This window comes from Odontomachus brunneus, unplaced genomic scaffold (genome assembly GCF_010583005.1).
Source record: "Odontomachus brunneus isolate Ranch 3 - 2012 unplaced genomic scaffold, Obru_v1 Obru_scaffold_051, whole genome shotgun sequence".
Classification (NCBI taxonomy): Eukaryota; Metazoa; Arthropoda; class Insecta; order Hymenoptera; family Formicidae; genus Odontomachus; species Odontomachus brunneus.
The window spans coordinates 2,048,878-2,063,713 of NW_022639501.1; the positions used below are offsets into that span (position 1 = coordinate 2,048,878).

Consider the following 14,836-nt stretch of genomic DNA (forward strand, 5'->3'; position numbering starts at 1 on the left):
AATAATACATTTTTTATTATTAATTCGCCGATTATATTGGTCAAAGAAAATTTTAATCGACTAATACCCGACATCGCCTAGCATCAAGTCTTAGTTTTGACCGCGGATGTGGCATGTTCGTATCTCGGTTATTGTGGAAAAGAATTGACGGTTTGTAGGATCCTTTCTGAAGACAAGAACATACAAAAAAGTTTTCTCCTTTGTCTTTGTACAGTCAATCGCGATAATGAGTTATGATTGACCGCAAAACTGCCTAAAAGGTTTCGAGACTTTGGAAAGTGTGCCTCGTGGCACACATCTACCTGTGCGCCATCCCATCTACCGTCGTGGATGCTGTCGGCGGAAGTCAGGTGGAACAAATCTCTATCTGCATAAACTGAGATCTACCGTGCTACACAGTGTGCGCAACAATGTCACCAACGGAGAAATTTCCGAGAACGGCGCGCGGACATAGTCGCGAGACGCGAACAAGACGCGGCGGAAGACGCCGCGAATCACGAGCATCGCGTATCCATACCATCGAACTCATTAAGGTGACGTTCAGTATCCCACCTCTACGTGAGAACAATGTCGGTGTCGTTAGGCGGCGGCGCGTTCTGCCGGCGGATCACCCGTTAGAAAGCGCCTCTCTTGTTCTCCTCCCTCGAACTACGCCCGTCTTTTTCCAACTTGCTCGACTGGCTCATTCGATCCGTGCCAAGAATAGTAAGACGATAGATAGCACATGCCGCGACACATGTAACACAAGTACAACAAACGAACGTACGACGTGGTGAAGAGGCGCCAAGAACCTGCAGCGGCCCGCGCGCGCTGCTTCGTTTGTATCGCCGATAAAAAACTGATATTTGGCGACACGGTTGCTTCGTCTGGGAGATGACGACAATAACGACGACGACGACGAGAGCAGCGAAGACGATATCACGGCGGAATCGATTTGCGTCTCGAGAGTTCCGCCTCGAGGGAAGAGAGAGAAGGCTGGCCGAATCTAAAAATACACAACGGACATACACGACGGACAACACGGCCACTGGCGAGAACTCTGCCGCCGATAGATCGGCGCGGCCAACCGCCTAAAGCTTGTCCCGCGTTTCTTATCGGTTATTTAATGTATCGAAATTAATTAGCCATCACTGCGTCAGCGGCGGCGTGTTGCCGCGCGGCGTCGCGCGTTTCTGCAACGGAACGTGCAGAAACAGTTAAGCGCGAGTGTAATACGCGAGCGCATCATGTGCGACGCGGTGTTCTTTCTCCTTCGCTCTTCGTCCGTCGCGGTACAGAGGCGTTTAACGGATTTTTGCAACAACGTGTGGGCGTACGACGACCAAGTTCCGATATGACTCGCGCGACATGTTTGCAAGGCCGCCGCTGCAAGATAAAAAAAAATAGCACTCCATGAGTCATGGCCGGCGAGAGACACGCGGCGTTTGAGGCAACAACTTGTTGATGTGAGACGGGCGACTGTAGCGCGGGATGAGAAAAACGAAACGAGAGATCTCCTCCGGTCGTTGCTGTTTTGTAAAACTCTGCGAAGTCGGTCGGTCGGTTAACGCGGAGGATTTTGTAACGGCGCTCGACGCAAAGGAGTCCGGATTTAAATGAAACGCCCACGCAAAAATTCCATCATTGCGCCGGCGGCCTCGCGTTCGTTCGCCAAGAAGACGCCGTCGCGGGGCGCCGCTCGTCCCGGCGCGATCCTGCACGAGCGAGCCGGCTTATCGCGAAGCATCGATAAGTCGGCTCGTAATATTCGCTAAGTATTTCAGCGAGCCAAGTGCACGGAGGCTCGCCAGCGACGAGGATAAAGATTAGAACGGCAAATATTATTTCTCGTTACATGCGCGCGCGCGCGAAAACGTGGACGTCGGGGGGACGCGGACGACGACGAAAAATCGTTTCTCGCTTACGCCACGCGATGCAAAGCTATACTTGTTGAATAAAGCGTCACGATATTGCGCTGACTGCACTGAGAGAAGCGAAATAGTTGATTTAAGCAGAATTACTGTTGCTTTTGGCCCCGGCTATATTTTCTCTAGCAAAATGGTAATGCTAGCATGCATATAAGTTTTTATTATCACTAATATTATAGCGGAATTTCATGGAAAATGGTCTTCTTGACCATGATGTATAGTATGATGTTTAGCAATTGTCTCCCTGTACGATTACAGTTACAAATACCAAACTTTTTTCCTCAGTGTGATAAGTCTTTGTGCAACTTGCTTCACCAACGTGAACGCGAAAACGTGTCAGAGGGATGAGAAATTATTCCTTGTTTACGAGAGAGAAGCACGATATAAAGCGATACTTGTTGAATAAAGTATCACAATATTACGTTGGCCGATAAGTCGTCGTGCAACTTGATTCACGATTCGCGCCAAGGCAGACGAGTGTGGACGCGAAAACACGTCGAAGGGACGAAAAATCGTTTCTCGCTTACGCCACGAGAATGAATCACGACACAAAGCGATGCTTGTTGAATAAAGTATCACTATATTACGTTGGCTGATAAGTCGTCGTGCAACTTGCTTCACGAGTGCGATTCGCGCCAAAGCAAACAGACGCAGGAACGCACACAAGGAGAAAACTCGAATCATCCCGCCGGCTCTAGGAACAAATACAACATCATACGCATACACGGTTATCTCTTTTTTTCTCGCTGCACGTGTGAAGAATTTTATCCGCATTTATCTTTCGCAGTCGGACCTGCGCCCGATATTTGCGACCTGTCGACAAAGGCCCGTCGCGAGCAACGCATGAAAATGGCGTTCTAAATATACTTTGGAAGAAGCGATTGTTTACAAACAGCTTGGACATTAGCATTTGTGCGAACAAGACCGCGTGGATGGAAAGTACATATTTTGAGATTCAAGTACTGAAATTCAAGTATGTTTGAACGCGTGGAATCTCCTCTCTCGTTCGCGCGTCTCCTTGTCATTAGAGGCGTCTAATTTGCAGAATAAGACAACTATACGGAGAGAATAGAATTATAATTTTTTTCATATAAATTCTTTACGAATTTGTGATGCAAGAATAGACTGTCGGTAAGGTCTGTTTAGCTAAGAAACATACAAATTTTATTGAAAAGGTAACATATTTTTTAATAGCACACTTTAGTCCCTAAGATATAAATAGTATGTATGAAATGGAAGGATAATTACTGCAAAATATCGACTTTCTATTCTTCGACCGCAAAATTATATAGCAATTTTCATTATAAAATTCTCTCCGTGTACTATCATCTTGGACATCTTCGAAATATGAGACTGATAAAAGATTTATAAAAAATAATATAGAAATTGTTATATATAAGAAATACAGAATAAAATTTATATATATATATATGGAGAATTTATAATATAATTGGGAAAAATCTGAATTACATGGCACAAGAGCCGTTGTTTTATGGCGGAAACACTTTGTTTCTTCTAATTTCAAGTAGCTTCAAATATTAGAGTCTGAGGCTCTAATGCTTTCATATTTCGAAAATATTGTAGATAGCAGTTACCGCCTCCTATGCATATCGTTAAATTAAGGCGTCCGCTCGCTCGACATTATATCGGGCGTTTATCCAACGATCTGTGAAATTCGTTTTGCATCCTCGATACGCGCCGTTCATCATTGTCACGGCGGCGATTATGACGCAATAAAAATCGCGTATTCCGCGTCAATAACACGGAAAACCTGTTTTTCCCGCTTTACATGCGACTCGACTAGGTGAGAAGGAAACGTCGACGATCTTGAGGGATCTCGAAGGATCAATGTACATCGCGTCCCGTCGAAAGAAATCGGCTGACCGACGTGTGTGCCCAATCAACACTCCCATGTCGTCTACATCGTCACCCGACGAATTACAAAGAATGAGTGCGGGCAGGTGTGTGGGTCAAGGTTGTTAAAACGCGAGAGCGTTCTAATCCGACACTTCTTCTACACGAGCTGTCACTGTGTTCCGCGCGCGCGGTAACAATGCACACACGTTACTCTAGCAACAAGTGTTTGTGTCGTTGCTCAGTGGCAGCCGGCACAGAGAGATAGATAGAGAGAGAAAGAGAGAGCTCAAGGGGTTGTCAAGACCCGCGTGCGACTCGATTAAACTTCGTCGTCATCCTGCGAGAATTCGTCGCGAATCATAGTCACGATTTTTGCATTTCGCGTGTCATTTTCGAAGGAATATAAATTCTCGGTAAGATTCCAGTTGAGATCTCGGCGAATATTGCTTTGGATCTCTAACCGAGTCGATTGCAGCTCCTAAATGCTGGCTGGTCGCGAATCGTCATCCTACAAATTTACTGTGAGCTATAGTCGCGATTTTCTCAACGTTTCGCGTGTCATTTTCATTGACCAAAATTTTTAAAACATCAGATAAACTACTTTAGTTGAACTGAGGTTGAGATCGCGGCGACTTTACTTTGTATCTCCAGTCTAGCTGAATTTCAAGATCTGAAACACTGACTCGAATCGTCACTCTGCGAACTCACTGACAGTCGAGGTTGCGCGATTTTCCGCGTGTTATTTTCACGGGTATGAGTTTTTAATATTAACATGTTCGAGCACAGACGAGTTTAGACTAAGACTTAGGCGGTTTTGCTTCGGATCTGAGATTAACGTGATTGAAGATCTTAAATACCGACTCATCGCGAATACCTACGGGCCGTTGACTTCTCCTAATTGCGCGCGAGACCTACGCGAAAATATCAAAAGTCGCCCGAGGAACTAATCTTCGCTGCTCACACGAGCGGCAGAAGATCTCTCTTTCTCTCTTTTTCTCTGTGCGTTCGTTCTCTCGGCGGAGCCGACTCGGGAAAATGTCAGTTAATTAGTCGCACCCCAGGAACGGCCTAATTAAACCGAAGCGACGCGTCGCGGCCGAGGAGATCGTCCTTCTACGCGCAAACGTCAAAACTGTCATTTCACTACGCGCGCGGCATTCTCGTCCGTCCTTATTTCCGCGAGGAAACCCGCGGCGAGCTTCGCCGAGACGCGCGCGCGCTCGAATCGCGAGCTTCTCCTTCGCGTCTCTATTCTCACGACGTTGCGTCGCGTCGCAGTCGTTCCAAAACTTCAGCTATCTCACCGTGCCAGCCGTTCATCGCGACTATCCGACGAGACTATCGACTTAGTGTCCCGAGAAGCGCAAGACGACGGGGAGGCAGAGAGAGAGAGAGAGAGAGCACCTGGCGAGAGTGGAAACGCGTGACGTCTCGACGCGATGACGCCGCGCGCGCGTCGGCTTCCTCGCGTGGACCCGCGCTCGCTCGACCGCTCGTGCTCAACTGGATCACCGCCGTCCGGACTAGCCTGGCGCCCAGCGGCTCGTGCGGAGGAGCTTGCGGACACGTTGTGTATATGAAATTTATGGCGCGTCGGTTAATACGCGCGCTCTCTCTTTTGACGCACGGGAGTCGCGCCGAGGCCGTCGTCGTTATCCCGGCTGATCAGCAAGATTATTCCGCGTGTTCTCCCTTGCCTATTTTGGCGAACTTGCCACGCGGAAGACCAGGCGAGAAAGACGGAAGGGAGGGGGGGGGACGGGAGAGTTCGCCAAGAGATGCCATTGCATCGGATGACGTTACTTCCCCGCTGATAGGAATATCAATGCGCTCGCGCGCACGTCCGCGCATCGGAATCGTTATTATGAACATTCGCGCACGATCCCGCTTTCCCGGCAAGTCGCGTTTTATCTGCTGAGTCAGGTCCGACTAGGCGCCGCATGATAAGAGCGTCAATAAACATGTAAATATGGCACTCGGCACGTGCAGCAAAAAGGACAATAAACTGAGCACCGAGAAAGAAAGATTCGAACAGAGGTTCGGTCGTTCGTCGAGAAGCGTTGGCGTGCTTGGAAAAGAACGAGTGGACACGCTCTCTCGAGATAAAACACAAGGCGTTCCTTGCGTGTGATCGATGTCTGCGCGATCGACATCGTCTTGATCGATACCACGTGAGAGATAAATGAGCAGCAAGAGACGAGACGACGTGTGTCGTGGATATGCGACTTTTTGGATACGCATTCGATCGCGGGCTTTCCGGAGCTAAAGGGGCCGCGAAACCTTTAAAAACTGACGGGAAACACCGTCAACAAAATAGATTTCGCGAACTGCGCCATCTCGCGAGTACCTTGGTGGTAAAGAAGACACTTACCGACGTGTCCGTCGGTAAGATAGTACCTTAATTTGCCGATGAGAAGAAAATCTCTCGCTCATCGACGTTTTCGTATTATCGCGACTAATATTAGATCACAAATTTGCATAAAGACCGATATTCATAGTCAGATCTTATATTTAAGATCATCTTAAGTACTGTTTTACGATATCATGAACCAATCATAGAGCCGTATTCGTATCTAAGACATTACTTAAGACGATCTTGAAATAAGATTCGACTATGAATACCGGCTATAGACTTGTTTACAGCATCGCGACTTTTTCTCGCCTATCTCATGAATGTAATAATTCGACGAGGAGAAGCATCCGCCTCGTACATTGTGTTGTCTTGTCTCGTCTGATGTCACTCTCCGAAGAATATATGACTGAAAAAGAAAATATACGACCGCGCAGAGATATACTCCCGACCTTTCCGTCGGTAAACTTTTCTCCTCGTGACCCAAATTCACACACACACACACACACACACACACACACACACACACACACACACACACATATATATATATATATATATATATATACAATAGTCTTCGCGAGATCGATTAACTGCGATTGTAATGCCCGCTGGATATCTCATTTCGTCGCGGAAAAGCGTGCACGCTACACGTCTATATATCACAGATAGTATCGAGTTTATTTACACTGCTGAAAATGGAAATTGCAACACCACGACAGGATCACAACAGGATCAAACGCAAATCCAGTGTACGTGCGAATTTTGTCGTTACCGATGCGATAACGAAAACCCGTCTGTTCCATATTTTCCAACCCCTGCAGCGAATGTATTCGCTTCGCTCCCCAAATTCCGCAATTTCCATTCTCGCTCGTGTGATCCTGCGCTTAACCCTTCGCGGTCCACCCGCGGTCAAGAGTTCATCTCAACATCGCGTGTTTCGTTCTGGTCGGTTCTGCAAACTAATTTCATTAATATTACACACGATTACGAATTTATTGCAGTAAATATATTGTATTTGAATACTGAAGTATATCGAGACATACGTAATATTATTGTGGAGTAAACGCGTGTCTATCACCGATTCAAAGAAAGATTTTTCGAAGAGACTTTGGACCGCAAAGGATCAATTCGCGCGTGCAAATTCTACTTTCGATGCGCATCGTTGCTCCTGCAACGATCGATCGTCGCAAACTCATCACACGGTGATAAAACGACGTCGCAAACTCGTCACACGGTGATAAAACGGCGTCGCAATTTGCGAACGTGCAATTGTCGAGGCACGTGAAGGAATACGAGAGACAGAAAAAAAAACAACGCGCCCTCGAGCATGTCGCTCCGCCTGAGACGATGATCATCGACGGGCACCGTCGTAGGGCAACAAAAGTAGCTTTGCAATCAAACACTGCGTCAACGAGTACCAAGATCAACTTACACCGCGCGCATCCCTGAAGAGTATGGCAGCGTGAACCGGATCCAGGCAAGCATCCGACGCTCGGTGAGGTATAGCGGGTGTTCCGAGGGATAATCTTCGAGTGGGATCCAATGAGCCCCTTCGGATTGCACCTGAAATACAAGCGCGAATTAAACATATGCGCGCGTATCATGATGTGCACGGGGAGAAAAGCTCGGCCGAATTAACCTGACAATGGCCGCGCTCACGCAGCGGAGGAAGCTGCTTTGCAACTGTTGTAAAATTCACGGATCCGCTCAATGTATAGTGTGTTGCAAGTTCCAGTTAATCCAAAATCTTGTTTGGTTAATCAGAATCCTGTTAAGTTGAACATTATTCTGGTAACTTTACGCGGAATTCTGTTTCGTTCATATTTTACCAGACACTCGGTTGATTCAACCGAATTAAGGTTTTTTTCCGTGCAGATTCACGAATTTTACAACAGCTGCAAAGCGGCTTTCTGCGGCGCAGGACGCAGTTAATGCATGAACTAAATGTGTCGAAGGAAATTGAATTACTTATGAACCAAATTCGGTTCTAATATTCATAGTCCGATATTATGTTTAACCCATCATTGGAAAGATGTAATTTAGTGGATTTCTTTCTTTTTTATTTCTGGTTATATTTTTTATAATTTATCAAATTTTATCTCTCATGATTCTGTGGAATAATTGGAATTTAATATCAGCTAAGAGAAAACAATTCTGGAGATAAGATTTAAAAAGAACGAAATGGGATGCGTAGAGTCTCAGATCCCAACTTTCCAACGAGACAGGTTAAGATTGCGCCAAGAGTCCATTTTCAAACGTTCTGTAGCCGATGAAATAATCGGTACAATATCCGAAGATAAACTTAAATATAAGATCTGACTACGAATATCGCTCTACAAGCTAGAAATTCCGTGTCCTTCTATGAAAACGGTTCGTTTGTTGTCGGATAAACCAAACTTTCTTCTGGTGTAGCGAGAAGAACCCGAACAGCGGGCACAGATACAGACAGCCACATCGTCGGCTTTTGATGTCTCTGCCTTCAAGGCGAATTATACACCGTATCTATCGAGTACGAGACGGCGATCGAGCCGTCGATCGATGCGTCACGTGTATCCTGTTATCGTTAATCCTGTTACAACGGTTGTAATTAATCCAATTGCCGTGTGTTTCGGTCTGAATGGCCTCGCAACATTAGACAGCTCGCTCCAGCGGAATTTGTCATTGCGCGAATTACGTAAAATGTGAGTCGTTATTTACATTTCAGTTGTATGCACACGTGGAAAAAACGCGACGGCTACGACACGTCTGACTCACCGCTGCACGCCGGACGCGTCGTCGTTCTCGCCGAAAGTAAAGGAACAATAGCTCCTGCCGGCCGCTCCGTACACAGGAGCTATCGATTTCTCTCGTACAACTTTTATTTAGTCACAATACAGTTTTAGTACTCCGGGAATAGACCGCCACTACGATGAAAATTATAATAAGATATGGTAAAAGAGACCATGAACATAGTAAAAATTACCATAAATGTAGTAAAAATTAATATGTTGGTCAAGATCATTTGGGCATTTTTACTATGTTTTATTATAATTTTCCTAATAGTGTCAATTTATTCCGAGACTACTAAAATTGTATTGTAATTTTTATTACAATATTCTTTCCGTGTATTCGATAAGATCGCGTAACTGTCGTGCGATCAATTACGATTTCTTCCTCGTCGACAAATGTAAACAACAAGATAGGTGTTTTATTGGTGATACATTATGAGCGATAAAAACGTCACATTTATGCAAATGATTTCGCTTTTTGCTCTCTTTTTGCCGAGCGCATTGCAGGACGAGTCACATGTTACATAATAAATCATTAGCGGATCTCTCCGAGAAAATAGCATGATAATTATTTAGAGAGAAGCTTACACCTCTCCGATTTTCATTTTGAAATATTATAAAGATATTTTTACCTTATAATTCCAGTACTTCAAAGGCAAATGTCTCGGAAGCTATAAACGACGTATAGTTAGGAAAAGTTATTCAGAGAATTTCACCCTTTCATATTTCACCTTCAACGTTAATCCTTAACATACAATCCTTTCATATTTCATAACGAATATTTTTTCTCCGTCAAAGGCAGGAGAAGCGAATCACCCGAGACGACGCGCGCTCGAATTTCTTTCCCACGCGCGAGAATGCTTGCCGTTCATTCCGTAGATGAACGGTCATTAAATCCGGACGTATCGCGTGTTCGCTCCTAATAAACGCACGATATTCCCGCTCCCGTCGCTAATTTTCCGCTGTTGCTTCTCCCAAATAGAAACGCGAGTTCGAAAATTGACAGCCATTCAATCATTCGTTCGTTCGTTCCTTCGATTCCCCGCGTCTTTGGTCGCGCGGGGATCGTCGGAATTTGTTTTTCTCCCGGCGAAGGCCGTTTGCGCACGTTTCCACGATTAAATTCGCTTCCTCAGCGCAAGACGTTCGAGCGATATCCCGGCTTTATCGGTGGTGTTTATTTCACGAGTGCGTCTCGCGAAACCGTCCGTTTGTCGTCGTCGTCGAGGCGGATGTTAGCCACAGACGTCTGCGAATTGTTCAAATCGCCGTGGCGAATGCGATACGCGCTCGTATAAAGCTCGGAACGATAATAACGCGCAGAAACGTCGAGCGAATTTCATGTCGTCGCTTCGCGAACAATTCACCGTTCGACAACGAGAGAGAGAGTCAATCTATATTTTGTAACTTCCTCTCGCTCACGCAGAATAGGCGGAATAGAGCGGGGAAAAGGCTCGCGTCGTCCCAGGAAATTGCCGGCAGATTATTCGATACTTTTGTCTACGTTAACTAAACGTCACGTGAAAAGGCGGAATCGATTTTATGTCGTTTTGAATAAATGTAATGTGCGCAAGAGGCGGCCAACGAGTCACGACGCGATCGTGGTATTCGTAATACCACCAGCAGTAATGACTTTGTGGTCAGGTCAAGGCGAGCCTCCCGTGAGACTTATATCGATATATCAATAATCAGCAGGCTTTATGAAGGCTGAGCTTGCGGGATTACGCGATGAGAGCGCAATTCGTGGCCGGGCCGAAAATAGAATCGCTCCAAAGATCGGGACAAAACACTCGAGAGAGAGACTGGAATAAGATGGAAAATATTCATGGTTATCGACACAGGGAGGAGAGAAACGTGCAGGTATATTTTCAGATATAAATATGCATACATATTTTTACGTTATCTCATGTAGAAATCAATGAAAAATACGTGTACGTATTTTTACATATCTCTGGTCTGGTCGGACATTAATATTTATAGATCCACAAAGTCCAAAAAGTCTACGTAAGATCTATAAATTCTTCAGTTACGACATTTTCTAAAAAAAAAAATAGAGGTGGACGACTGATATAGGTAGGTATGTCTCTCTATCACGAATAACAATTGCTGTATTATATGTGCATTTCGTAATATTCCGTAATAATCGTTTAGACGCACACAATTTTCGCTCAGTCTGCGTTACGCTGCAAAATTTTCGTCTCTGTGTATGCAACAAGACTGCAATATAGCTGTATTAAATTAATTCACAGGCGGTGAATATACCGACATGCGAGAGAAATTTCCGTGTCTTTACGAAAACATATTGCGCAACAAATGTGGCCAGGAAATCAAAACACCACACCTGGCCAAAAAAAGGGAGGCAGAAACACGATCGTTCATGTATCCAAAGCACGAATCTTCTCTTTTCCTCTCGCCGTGTACAATGAAAATACAATTGTATCATTTTACATAATCCTATTACACACACACACACATGTATATATACAGGGTGTCCCAAACTCATCTTATCACATTAAGTGGAAATGTAGAACGGGTTGAGATGAACATAAAAGTCCTATACATTCTATATATTTGTAATAATAACCGAGAAATTAATTGTAAAAAATTAAGGAAAAACGCACGCTGAATGATTGAGGAAACGCTTGCGACCCAGTAATATAGCAGGCAGATGTCAGCGCGTCTTATATCGCTCTGATCCTACGTCTTACCGCACCGCGTCGAGGCGAGATGTAGGAGTACAGTGATATAAGTATAGACAAAGGTACGTTGTTTTTCCAATCACCGCGCGCCGATTTCCGTGCGCTATATTATTTCCGAGCGCTCCACCCTCAACCATTCAGCATGCGTCTTTCCTTAATTTTTACAATTAATTTCTCGGTTATCGCAAAACGATATAGGACTTTTATGTTCACCTCAACCCGTTCTACATTCCCACTTAATGTGATAAGGAGAGTTTTGGACACCCTGTGTATGTATGTATGTATGTTACACACACACACACACACACACACACACACATATACACATATATACAGGGTGAGTCACGAAATTGGGACAGGTTATATCTCAAGTTTGGTTAATAATACAAAAAAGTTGTAGAGGAAAAAGTTGAATGGAATAAAAGGCTCTACTTTTCTACGAGTTTACTTTTTTCATAAATGCAACGATGCACCTAAGAAATGCAAATACACTCTAACTTTAAATGGAATAACATATTTTTTTCATATGGATCGATTCCTCGGAATAGCCTGCGTAAAAAAGTGTTAGCGTACAATGTAAAAGAAATGAATAATTCGTGAGATATTTGACATTTTTAGTAATTTATTAAAGAAGATGTCCGAACGTTCCGCCTTCACATAGTAAACACTCCATATACCATTTAATAAATTTAAGGTGATATGATCCTTCTTGATTTCTTTTTGTGGGATTACCTCAAAGATAAAGTGTATTCGCGTTCACTTGTTTCTGTGGAAAACTTAAAAGAATTAATTGTATTACATTGTTCTAAAATAAACAGTGATCACCTTGAATCTGTATAAAAAACAAAAAAACGATAAAGTGTTTACTATGTGAAAGCGGAACGCTCGAACATCTTCTTTAATAAATGACTCAAAATGTCAAATATCTCACGAATTGTTCATTTCTTTTGCATTCTTTTACTAACACTTCTTTACGCAAGCTGTTCCGATGAATCGATCTATATAAAAAAAAATATGTTATTCTATTTAAAGTAAGAGTGCATTTGCATTTTTTAGGTGCATCGTTGCATTTATGAAAAAAGTAAACTCGTAGGAAAGTAGACCTTTTTTTACCATTCAACTTTTTCTTCTACAACTCTTTTGTATTATTAACCAAACTTGAGATATAACTTGTTCCAATTGCGTGACTTACCCTGTACATACAGGGTGGGCCATTTTAATTTGTCCAACTGAATATTAACTGAAAACTAAGACCAGCAAAATGTTTCAGACAAAAGTTATATGATTTGATGGAGGACATAAAAAGGTACCATTGGTTTAACCTTGCATGGCGCCGCCAACGTCAGGTCGAAATCAACTTTGCTTTTTTAAATAGAAACATATATTTTTTATTACGGAATTTTATTCTACGTAAAGAAACAAACTTTTGTTTAAAACATTTTTTATACCTCTATTTTCTAAGATATTTACGGAAATATCTACAAAATTATTGGTTTTAATAATTTTTTTTCTTGAATTCTATCAATTTTACCGAAAAATAGCAAGAAATAAAAATTGTTTGTTTTTTCTCGTAAAACTCTGAGAATTTTTTCAGAATTTTTAAATTAACTTTTAATACTTCAAGAAAATGTAAAAATGCAGTACTAAAAAGTTAATTAAAAAATTTTGAAAAACTTTCAGAATTCTATGAGAAGAAAATAGAAAATTTTTGTTTCTTACTATTTTTCGGTAAAATTGATAAAATTCGAATAAAAAATTATTGAAATAATTTTGTAGATATTTCAATAAATATCTTAGAAAATAGAGGTCGTATAAAAAATGTTTTAAACAAAAGTTGTTTATTTCTTTAAGCTCATTCTACAATTGCGTAAGCATAGTCGTAAACGTAAAACCCATTCTACAATTGCGTAAGCGTAGTCGTGAACATAAGAGTCAACCAATCCGAATGTTTTATTCACTGATTGCTTTACTCTGATTGGTTGTCGTAATCATTTACAATCACTTACAACCATGTTCACGCAATTGTAGAATGGGCTTAAGAGTCAACCAATCCGAATATTTTATTCACTAATTACTCTGATTGGTTGTCGTAATTACTTACAACCACTTACAACCACGTTCACGCAATTGTAGAATGGGCTTGTAGAATAAAATTCTGTAATAAAAAATATATATTTCTATTTAGAAAAGCAAAGTTGACTTCGACCTGACATTGGCGGCGCCACGCAAGGTCAAACCAATGGCATCTTCTTATGTCCTCCATCGAACCATATAACTTTTGTCTGAAATATTTTTGTCTTCCAGTTTTAGTTTTCGAAATATTCGGCTGGATAAATTAAAATGGCCCAACCTGTATGTGAATATACAAGGTAGCCCACATAAAGTATTACAAGCTAATAACTCTAAATATATTTGTTCTATCAAAAAGTTGTTCATGAGAAAGTTTCGTATATTCGAGGGGCCTTTTTTTTGTTACTACGTATAAACAAAAATCCATTTCCGTCCCCCCTTGAAGAGGGGCGGGGGATAACTTCAAATGGGACCTCCTATGTTACATATTTGGATTCTACGGGAAAAAACAAGTAAACTTTGTCTAAAACATTTCTTTGGAAAATGCTTCTATCAAAAGTTATAAACATTTAAACATATAAACATTTAAACTTTAATGCCGAGTGCATGGAAATTAATGATAAATTAAATAAGACTCATAGTTTTTCTGTTTTGTTTTATTAAATGTTCGAACTGTTGACCATTAACATCTAAATACTTATTAATTCTTTTTACAAAATTTTGCCTAACTCTAAACAACATTTCTGGGGTAACCTTAGTGCAAGCTAAGAGTTAGGTAAAGTTTTGTAAAAAGAATTAATAAGTGTTTAGATGTTAATGGTCAACAGTTCGAACATTTAATAAAATAAAACAAAACAAAAAAAAACTATGAGTCTTATTTAATTTATCATTAATTTCAATGTATTCTACATTAAAGTTTAAATGTTTGTAACTTCTGATAGGAGCATTTTCCAAAGAAATGTTTCAGACAAAGTTTACTTGTTTTTTCCAAGTTTTTTGTAGAATCCAAATATGTAACATTACATATTTAGTATAGGGGGTCCCATTTGAAACTTTGAAGTTACCCCCCCGCCCCTCTTCAAGGGGGGACACTTCAACTTGTAACACTTTGCGTGGGCACCCTGTATATATATATATATATATATATATATATATATATATATATATATATATATATATATA

At 42.1% G+C, this 14,836-nt stretch overlaps 1 protein-coding gene across 2 annotated transcripts in view; it reads right to left on the minus strand.

The window, feature by feature from the left end:
• LOC116845382 (dentin sialophosphoprotein) overlaps window positions 1-14,836 on the minus strand; it is a 71,139-nt gene that overhangs the window by 10,653 nt on the left and 45,650 nt on the right. For both annotated transcript variants that reach the window (XM_032817970.1, XM_032817971.1), the window contains exon 8: window positions 7,550-7,680. In XM_032817970.1, coding sequence (XP_032673861.1) covers window positions 7,550-7,680 — 131 coding nt within the window. The remainder of the gene's footprint in view (window positions 1-7,549; window positions 7,681-14,836) is intronic.